We start from the raw sequence: 11,018 nt of genomic DNA, 5'->3' as shown, positions 1-11,018 counted from the left end.
CTATGTAAACATGCTTTACCCTATAGCTAATCGGAGTCCTCTAATTGCATTTCTTTCACTAGATATGTCACTTTGATCCAAGGTAGGATTGAATGTACGAGAAATTTATTAGGGGAAATTACTGTGAGAGAAAATGGGCAGAGAGTAGGGAGAGGCATCTGACTGTGAAGCAGGTTTGATTACACATGTAGGAGAGACAGAAGGAAGAACAGTTGGGTGGATGCATCTTAGATTATAGTATAGTTTTAAGGAAAAATTGTCAAGGTTGGTGGGAAGTGCTTGAGCCCAAGTTGCCCGTCAAGAGTTCTATATCTCCTAGGAAGAAGCCTGATTTAGCATCCCTGCCATGCTGGGAAATGATGGGTATCAGTACATAGTGATCTGAGAGATGCTTGTTATGTCTACCACATCAGGGTTACAACATTATTACCCCTGAACTTCTCAAAGGACACGGTTCTAATTGTCAAGGCCAAAGGGATTCTTATTTCCTACAATTTACCAATTACATAAAAGCATGCCACATTTTTATATTTCTGACCTGTTCTTCCAGCAGTAAATGTGTTCCATGAGTCTGCGTTGTCATGTAGTTAACATGGTTAATGGTAAATGCCATGTAGGCATAGTCACATCATGGTCAGATAAACTCTGTCAAGTAAGGTTTAACCTGGTGTAACAGGTATTATTGATTACAGGCAGAAATGTCAAGTGGGGGAAGAGTACTACCAGGAGCCAGGAGAAAAAACATATGGCCCACAAATTAGCTGTGAAATCTTAGTCACATCACCAGTCTAGGTCTCGATTTTCACAACAAAGTTAGTTGGAGCACACATTTTCTCAGCTCAATTACTCTGAATCTGGTTTTTCTGTCAATTTATCATTTGTTGCAAGGGGTTTTCTTAGCTTTTATGAGGCAGGGAGCATAGCGTTAGCCCTGAGATTTGGACAGGAGGCACTTCTTTTCCTCAAGGGTCAGACTGCCGGGAAGGGCAATCAGCCATTTTCGTAGGCGCTTTTTCAGGTCTGTCTAACAGGCAAGGAAAAGAACTTGGGCTTATCATTATAGGATTTTATCGAGCTTGACAGGATGAGCTTATCTAACTGGTAGGATATGAACCTATTTAAGAGGCTTTGAGTTAATTATAATAAAGGTAGCTTTCCAAGTTGGGAGCCAGAAACCATGCAATTCAACTCAGGCAACTTTCATTGGGCCTATAATATACCAACTCAGTATATGATGAGGGATTCAAATACAAATCAGGTATTTAGGAGTTTAGGATCTCCTGGCTTAAGGCAATTAGTCTAATTTTATTCCAATTATATTTTTCACATTGTAGATCAATGGCTCTCAAATCTGCTGCAAAAGTTTCACCAGGGAAACTCAAGAACTATGATGCCTGGATTGGGCATGCTGGCTCATGCCTGTAATCAATCCTACCAGGCTGGGAGGCCAAGGCGGGAGGATCACTGGAGCTCAGGAGTTGGAAACCAACCTGAGCAAGAGCCATGCCCTGTCTCTACTAAAAATAGAGAAATTAGCAGGTAGACACCTGCAATTTTAGCATTTGGGAGCCTGAGTCAAAAAGATCTCTTGAACCCAGGAGTTTGAGGTTGCTGTGAGCTTGAACTTGAGCTAGGCTGATGCCATGGCACTCTAGCCTGGGGCAAGAGGGAGACTCAGTCTCAAAAAAAAAAAAAAAATCAAGAAGCCTAGATCACATATCATGCCAGTTAAGAATTTGGGGGGGGGGAGGGGGTGCACAGAAGGAGGGTGTTGCTCCTGTTTTGGGTTTTTTTAGCTTGTTATGTGATTCCAGTATACAGTCACGTTTAGGGAACAATTTTATAGGTCCTTACTACTCAAAATGTAGTCAGAAGAACAGCAGTATTATCACTAGGGAGCTTGTTTACAGTGCAGAATCTCAGGCCCCTTGGGAAACACACTGAATCAAAAAACTGCCTTTTCACAAGATTCCCTCAATTTGCATACACATTCAAGTTTGAGAAGTGCTGTGGTACACCATGTTTCTCAAAAATTTGTTCTGTGTCTAAGCACAGCTCTTGTCTACTGACTTCTAAAAACAAAATTAATTGAAGCAAATAAACTTTTCTATGATTCACTGTCTGAATGGCCTCTGAATGTGAGTTTTTCGTACTATATGGCAAGTTATACACTTTCAGGTGGGAGAAATGACCTACTTTGTTAGTTAATATCCTCAAATATTTGAAAGGGACAAAAGCTTCTACTGAGAGGTCAGAACTTTCGTCTTCAGTTCCTGAAATTCTTGAGTAAAGATCATTCCTTTCCTTGTTCTTCCTCTTAAACATATGAAACAAACAAAAATAGATAAAAACAGCAGAGAATTAAGTAAAACAAAACATTTGAAAAATTTAATTCATGAGCTACACTGTAGTATATACATGTTTGAATGTGCATAGAAAAAAGACCTGCACAGATACACAGCCAATTGTTAACAGTTTACCTCGGGGGTGTGGAATGGGGTAGAGTGGGGGTAGTGCGCTTATTTTGAAATTCACATACTTTTGTACTTTTTGAAATTCTACGATGAGAATTTATTACTTTTATAAAAATCAAAACTGTAACAAAAATTTAAAAAATAACACACACTGGGAATACTTTTTGAGCTACACTGGAAGGATGATTAAATCACGTGGCATACCTTTCCATATCGTCGTGACACACAACTGTGTAGTCTACAAGCAAAGAAACATCAGAGAAGCCACATTTGGCAACACCATAATTTTAAAAGGTCCCCTGGAATAAGGGCCCTTAGGCGATGACCCCTCAAGATGGATAGTGTGGGTATTAAAGCAGAAGGCAGAGCTTACTTATTTTTGGAGGGTCTACAGGAAAAAATGACAACCTGAAAACTTCAAAGGAAAAAGCTTCACAGAAGTCACTCTGAAATACTAGAACAGTTAGCCCAAGGCCATAAATTGGGGGTATGAAAACACTACCCAGTCCAGACTCAAAGCTAATACACTAAAATCTTGGTAATATAGGGATGTAGGTTAGGGACATCAACTTTATACATTTGTCATTTTTTCCCAATTTCTCAGTTGGTCTGTTCTTTCTATTTCAATGATTTTAGTTTAATACTGCAATTTTAATTGAAAGGAGTAAAATTAACTTCATCTAGATTCAATGCAGATTTTTCTAGTTAGAAAAAAAACTTCAGATTAATGATATTTTCCATTATTCATTTTTTCCATAATTATTTCTAGCTACTTAATACATTTTGGAAGATGAAATTTGTGATTTCTCATGGATCCCTAAAATTCTATATTATTTAAAATTTGAGAAAATCATCTTCTATTCTAGTTTCTTCTTCTTTTAATGAAGTCACCAAGAGATGATAAACTTTGTTATTATGAATTTTTTTTTTCAACAAAAAGGATTCTTTAGGTGACCATCAGATTGAGAGTAAAATATCCTTATGAGTATCAAAATATTTGAAAGTTCTTTTGCAAGCTACATAGTTAAGAGCTTAACTAATAAAATGTTGTACTCCTGAGTGTTCCTAACCTAAATATCAAATGTTTGTGTAGGATTATATACAATAAATAAGGGATATTTGCAAAAATTTAATCTGAAATTGTAATAGTAAAGGGTATAAAATAACAAAAATATTATTTTCAAAGTTATAACAGCTGGAATGTTGCTGTTTCTCAATGGACTATAGTATTTTAATTAAAAAGAAAAGAGAAAGAAAACAGCAAAGGATTCATCCTAATGTATATAAAGTATTTATCACAATGTCTGGTATACCATAACCATCTAATAAACATTGGCTCTAGAATGAACAATGGATTAAAACAATAAGCAGAAACAGAAGAACCCAAAATGGAAGGAAAAGCTTCGACCTAATTTCTTGGAGTACATCTTTAAATGGAAAGTCGGAGCTCACAAAGAGCAGTAAGGAATTCTGCATTTTCTGGATCTATCTTTTGGGCCCTCTCATAGTACTCAGCAGCTTGCCTCTTTTCGCCCTCAAGCTTATAAACAAACCCCAGGGCACTTAAACTCTGCACATCTAAAGCATTGTGACAAAGTCTCTTGGTAGCCAACTTCTTCAGAGCACTTGTCAGTTTGGTGCGTAGGGATGACCGGTCTTTGACCTTTAAAGCCTCTAAATAGTGATGGATGGCAGTATTTTCTGATTTCTGGTGAAATTCCTGAAAGCGGCCATAGTGATAGTGGATTTGATGTTTGTGATCATCAGTTATGTTCCCCAAACAGAGGGCTTTCCGGAATATGTCCTCAGCATTGCTATACTGGCCTCTCTCAGCATACATGTTGGCCAGGTCTGTGTAGGCAAACGCAAACATGGAGTCTCGTTCCACAGCTGCTTTGAAATGAAATATAGCAGATGCAATCAGCTCATCAACCTTCAGTTTATCTTTTCCTTTAGGTCTGTTGCGTGTGGCTTTCTTGATTTGGATCATTTGTGCTCTGTAGCAAAGTCCCATCTGGTGATGCAAGAAAGAAGAGGTTGGTGTCACTTCCAAGGCCCTTTTCAAAAGTTCAAGAGCTTTGTCCCAGGAATTTTTTCTCCTATAGAATTTGGCTGCATAACGAAGGACATAAGGCTGAGATGATATTTGGTCCAGGATTTCTTCAATATACTTTTCCCCTTCAGCTTCTGCATGTACATCTTGAAGCTTCAGTGCCAGAAAAACCTTAATGTAGGTGTTATCTGGGTTCAGGGTAACAGCCTTCCTCAGAGGCCCCAGAGAAAAGCTCTTTATAGACCCTTCTCTGTCAGAATCATCCAGCCGATATACCGTGATGGCATAACCAATGTTAAACTCTGGATTGTCAGGTTCTGCTTCCAAAGCCTTCTCAAAGGCTGCTTTAGCCCTTTGGTAATACTTTCCTCCAAATTTCAAAAGTGCCCACCCTTTCTCACAGTCAACCTCAGGACGTTCCAATTTGTAGTTAGAAGGACTGGACAATTTCTTGCAGACATTCCCTACCTTGTCTATATACTTCTGAGCTTCTCCAAGCTGGTACATGTGATAATACACCCAGGCATAGTTTCCCCAAGTGACTAGACTTCGTACTTCTTCTTCGTTTGAGTGTTCTCGCTGGATTATTTCTTCTGCTTGTTTCAAGCACTCTAGGGCATCTTTATTTTGGCCTTTTAGGTGTTTCACATAGGCCAAAAGGTTATAAAGAGCAAGTCTGGATTTTGTGGTAAGAAATTCAAGCTGTTGTCCAATTGTATCTTCTACATCAAACAGATCAATGTCTTCCTTAAGTAGATTCCACGTAAAGTGACATTCTAACTCCAACAGAATGGCCTTCAAAGTATCCTTTGGAATTGCACTGTCAAAGATAAAATCCTTTTTAGTTCTTAAAGAAATAAAAAATAATTTTTCAAAACTTTAAAAATGTTGCTAAGAACCAGTTTTATCCCTTATTTTATCTTACAGTTAAAGCACTAAGTTCCCATAACTTTATACCAGATTTTCGTCTATATAGAGTTATGTCCTAGAAATATTTAAATTCTATTTATTGCTAAACCAGTTTTGGAGGGAAGACAGGGTATCTATTTCCCTTTTTAAGTTACTAAGCCCTTGAAAATTAGGAATATATACATATTTAATAGTTAACATAAAAATTCCATTCCTGTAAGTAGTGAAAGGAGAGAAAAAGAGAAGGTGAGAAATAAAAAAATAAGTACACCGAAGAGGACGGAGAAGCAACACAAATACTTAATTTTTTTTGCAGAGAAAGAAAGAGGGACAGAAAGACAGACTCCCAAAGAAATAGAGATGAGTACCAAGAGAAGGAAAAAAGCTTAAGTTTAAGATAGGCAAAGGGAGACTATATGGAATAGTGATTTAGAGGAAGATGAAGAAAAGGAAAAAGGAAGCTTAGTAGGTTTTAATGTGAGTGCCACATCCTTCTGACTCCTGGGGTTAGAGTCAACAATAAAGGTTAATACCTACTATTAATTCATCTTTGCCCTTCAAGAAATATTTATTGAGTGCCCTATGTGCCAGGTACCATGTAATCTCTGCAAGGCCCACTGGGGGCACCGTGCGAAGCTGTGTGTGTGTATTTCCCTCTCTGCTGCACACAAGACCTCTCTCCTTGTATAAATAATGTAAATATGCATTTATATAAATGAGTATGGGTAACAACAGTAATACTTCTATCAATCAACATTTATTGATCACTTCAGGTCATACCTGCCAGGCAATATTCTGTCATAGTGGACAAAGCACTTGTTTAGTAACAAAGTCCTTTCTTCATGGTAACTTCATTCTGGAAGAGTGTGAAAGTGGAGCTGACAGAAAATAAATGGCATAATTCCAGATAGTAATAAGTGCTAAGAACAACAACAACAACAACCGTATAATGGGATTGAGTGAAGGTGGTGGTGGGAGGTGCATACTTTAGTTATGGATGTCAGGAAATAGCCCTTGTAGAAAGGGATAATTAAAGAAGCAATCACAAAAGATCTGAGGGCAGATTGGTTTGAGCCAATGCTTCTTAAACAAAGTGGTTTTTGTCCTCCTCAACACAGGGCATCTAGTAATGTCTGGAGACAATTTTGGTTGTCATCACTGGAGGATTGCTACTGGAATCTAGTGGGTCAAGGCCAGGACAACCGCTAAATATCCTGCAAGCCCGCTCCCAACAACAAAGAACTATCCAGCCAAAAATGTGAATAGTGCTGAGGCTGAGAAACCCTAGTCTGGGCTAAGGGATCAGCAAGTGAAAGTTACTGATGTGAAAAAAAAAAAAAAAAAAAAGTTACTGATGTGGGAGTAAACTTGGAGGGTTCAGGGGACAGAAGAACAGTGTGACTGAAGTAGAGTAAATGAAAAGGAGAGTAGCAGGAAATGAGGTAAAATAGCAGGCAGGGACTTGCAGGGCCTGACTAGCCATGATAAGAAATATAAATTTTATTCTAACAGGAAATAATTGGAGGAAGTCTTAAAGGAGTACAACTATAACATCTGATCTAGTTTTAACAAATCCCTCTGGCTGCTCTGTAGAGAATGGATGATAGGGGATCAAGAGAGAAAGATGAGAAACTGGTAGGGAAGCCATTTATTCATTCAACAAATATTTACTGAGAGTTTATCATATGCAGGGTACTGTGGCAGATACAGCAATGAACAAAACAGAAAAAACAGTTCTGACTTCATTCAACTTACATTCTAAAAACTTACATTCTAACACATGACATGTACCATAAAGAAAGAGGGAGGGAGAGAAGGAGGGAGGAAAGATTGAGTGTGTGAGATGATCTAAATGCTGAGAAGATAGATAAAGGTGGAAAAGGGAATGGGAAGCTAGCAGGGAGTCTGGAAGGTAGCTCAATTTTAATTAAGATATTCAGAACAAGATATTATGTCCCTGACAGACATAAGGCAGCTGTTGAAGTAATCCAAGGAGAGGTGATGCCCAAATCCACAACAGGAGGTCAGGCTCTCTGCCCATGCATGATAAGAGCAAAACAAACATCCACCTCTGTTCTTAAGATCCCTACCAGCCCACCCCAAAGAGGATGAGGGCTGCTCTGGCATTATGAATGTGGCTGTGGGATCTCAAAAGAACATTCAATCAAGCACTGATGTGCTTTGCCCAGGCTTTGTGGAATTTAGGCAGGATTAGATACCACAAGAAGTTTTACTTTTTAAACTATATTTAATATTTTAACTTTGTTTCTGGGAAGCTGATGAAGGTTATTGTGTCTAAACTGGCAACATTTATCTTTATTTATTTATTTATTTATTTATTTTTGAGACAGAGCCTTAAGCTGTCACCCTGGGTAGAGTGCTGTCGCATCACAGCTCACAGCAACCTCCAACTCCTGGGCTTAAGCAATTCTCCTGCCTCCGCCTCCCAAGTAGCTGGGACTACAGGCGCCCACCACAACGCCAGGCTATTTTTTGGTTGTAGCTGTTATCGTTGTTTGGCAGGCCTGGGCTGGATTCGAACCCGCCAGCTCAGGTGTATGTGGCTGGCACCTTAGCCGCTTGAGGCACAGGTGCCGAGCCAACATTTATCTTGACATAAGTCTCTTCTTTTTCTAGGAAGAAGCAGTCTTTCATTGTCTGAGACCATTCCCCATGGGGCAAACCCTCTTTCATCCCGACCTGCATGTACATACAGTGTATTCCACACCCTTTTCCTAGTTGTTTCTTCAAGCCCCTTCCTGTTAGCTCCCTTTTTTCCCTTAAAAATGTTAAACTTCTTTTTAACTTATAATAATGATAATGGTTAACGTTTACTGTGCAAATAGTATGTGATAAGCAGTCAACCCTTTCCATAGTCCCCAGAAATGGATGCCATCAATTTTTACAGAAAACAGACTAAGTTTAAGAAACTTTGCTTTGTATCACCAGCTAGCAGGTGCTCAGGGTCAGTATTTACAACAAAGGACTATCTGCTATTAGAGCCTAAGGTGTCAACCTTTCATTCCTCAACTGATTAAATGGGGCTGGTTCACTCACTACGTGCAAGGCAGGGTGCTAGCCCCGAGGGATACCAAATGGGTAAGAAACTACCGCGCTACATTAGTCAAGGAGACACACAAAGAAATCCCCATAAAATACTGGACTGGGTGGAACGGTAACAGAAGTAGCTCCCGGGAAGGGAAGAAGCGTTCAGATCCCCAAATCAGGGAGGTAAAGCAGAAGTGTCAGGCACAAGCGACGCCCGCATGGCTGGGGCGAAACCGCGCGTGCCACACTGCGGGAAGGGCAGCCGCGAGGAGAGGCGCGCGACAGGCCACAGGCGACCCGCGCCCCACCGCGGCCTCTCGGAACGGCCCGGGGCACCCTGGCGGGACAGGAGGGAGCCGCGAGCGCCGACGAGCCCTCCCGGCCGCGGTGGCCGCATCCCGGCACGGTGGCCGCATCCTTGGCCAAGCCTCCCTGGGGCGTCGCCCGGCCGCAGCCGCCCGGGAAGCGTTTGCTGGGCCCACCCGCCCCGACAGGCCCGACTCCAGACGCCGAGGACCGGGCAGGGATTCGGGGGAGGGTCGCCGGCGCAGAGGCCCGGCTGCCAGGCGCGAGGACCTCGGCCACGTAAAGGATAAAAGAACACCGGTGTGCAGCACAGGCCGACGCGGGGCTCGGGCGACACTCAGAGGAGCGTCCTTACCTCATGGCTGCTGAACTCCGCGGGCGGTCCCGACAGCGTGACCCCCTCGCGGTCTCCTCAGGCCCGCGCCGCGACGGGCGGGCGCGCGGGCGTGTGCGCGTGCGGGCAGACGTGTGTGCGTGTGCGCGTGCGCGTGCGTGTGCGCGCGCTGCAGCCAGGCTCGCGGGGCTGCGACCCCGCCGCGCCGCGGCCTTTGTTACCGGAGGGATCCGAGCAGGAAAGGAAACTAGAAAGTGAATCTGAAGCAGGAGCGCCCGGGGCCAGCTCCGGAAACCGAAACTTACCCGCACAGCGGAAGAGCCTCTAGCCAGCCCGGGGTCATTTGGAATTGAATTTCCAGCTGGGCCTTTGCCCTTCACCTGCCTCTGTGGGTCCGTGTGCTGCTCCGGTACCGTTTGTTTTCTTTTTAAATAAAAAGGAGATTGTTCAGCACTATTTTTAAGTGTCGCAGGGATGCTCTGTCTAGTTTTCTACGTGCTCAATGGAAACTGGTTTTTCTGCTTCCATTCCAGTCTTTTGATTCAACAAGCAGCGCGGCAGTGCTGAACACCTATGCTATTATTTGTGTTGGGTGTATTTAAAATAGAGCAATTAGGGGATTAAGATGTATGTGTCTTTTAAGTTTTGGTAGATATTGCCAAATAGCTTTACAAAGAGGCTTATACACTCCAACCCCCCACCCGTAGAAGAATGCTCTTCTGTCACACCCTTGCCAATGGTGCTTTATGTAATCAGGTCCCAATAACAATGGGGATGGCATTGGGAATCTAAGCAGAAAATGCCAAATACCCATACATTAAAATTTTTGTCTCTTCCGAATTCATTCATTCAACAAATTTTACTGAATTGTTAAGAGCCAGAACTTACTCAAAGTACTGTCAATATAGCAATAAAGAAAACAGACAAGGGCCTTACCGAGTTAATGTCTGTATTCAGAACCTCAATATTTAGTCCATTACATAGTCGGGCGTTGTGGCGGGCGCCTGTAGTCCCAGCTACTCGGAAGGCTGAGGCAAGAGAATCGCTTAAGCCCAGGAGTTGGAGGTTGCTGTGAGCTGTGTGAGGCCACGGCACTCTACCGGGGGCCGTAAAGTGAGACTCTGTCTCTACAAAAACAAAATATATATATTTTGTCCATTACTGTGACCGGTTTTATAACAAAAGTTTACAATTCTCTAGTGTCTTAGCTCCCTCATGTTCCAAAGGAGTTTCTTGTGTTCACATTAGAACTGAAGCAGGCAGTTAAGTGGCCTTAACTTGACAGGGATGAAACAGTGAGTGTTAGTTGTCTCAGCTCCAGTGGCCTAACAATGGCAGTCTTAGAAAAAGTAGATGAGACAGAGATGTCAGTACAGATTACTGAACAGAATTTAGTAATTTTCTGTACACTGTTACAATGTCTTTGAGTTTTTCCCAGTAAACAGCAGAACCTCCTTACAGCCCTGAGATAACTACAGTGCCTTACTCTACCAGAATGTTCAGAGAAAATCAAGATAAGCAATATGCCTCCCCAGATAGTGACCAACAGCCCCCTGAGCGCCCCCACAAGGCTAAAAGAATGAACAATATTCGCCCCTAACTCATTATAATACAAAAATCCTCACCCTAGGGATAGATTTGTCCACAATATTTTGTACATGGGATATATGAACTAGCATGATTCCTCACTGCACTTGTGTGCCCTGCACTCCAACCCAAACATGCAATGGAATTCACTCCCTTTACCCATTACTCATTTTCACCTCCATAAAAACCCCTTGACCCTGCTACTTTGAAAGGTAGCCTGGGCCTCCCCTTCCTTGTTGAAGCATGATCTGAAATAAATCCTTTCCTCCTTGACAATAGTTGTTGTCTTAGTAATTGGCTTTCTGTG

The 11,018-nt window shown here is 41.9% G+C and overlaps 1 protein-coding gene across 1 annotated transcript; it reads right to left on the bottom strand.

The window, feature by feature from the left end:
* Positions 1 to 3,687: 3,687 nt before the first annotated feature.
* IFIT5 (interferon induced protein with tetratricopeptide repeats 5) lies at positions 3,688 to 9,458 on the bottom strand. The gene is made up of 2 exons (XM_053582567.1): positions 9,146 to 9,458; positions 3,688 to 5,347 (listed from the first exon to the last, which is right to left on the bottom strand). Exons 1-2 carry the CDS (start codon positions 9,148 to 9,150, stop codon positions 3,904 to 3,906), a joined length of 1,449 nt encoding a protein of 482 aa, XP_053438542.1. The 5' UTR covers positions 9,151 to 9,458; the 3' UTR covers positions 3,688 to 3,903.
* Positions 9,459 to 11,018: the final 1,560 nt, after the last annotated feature.

Source organism: Nycticebus coucang, chromosome 3, assembly GCF_027406575.1.
Source record: "Nycticebus coucang isolate mNycCou1 chromosome 3, mNycCou1.pri, whole genome shotgun sequence".
In the NCBI taxonomy this organism is placed as follows: domain Eukaryota; kingdom Metazoa; phylum Chordata; class Mammalia; order Primates; family Lorisidae; genus Nycticebus; species Nycticebus coucang.
Note: the sequence above shows the minus strand (reverse complement) of the source record. Positions and strands in the feature narration are given on the sequence as shown.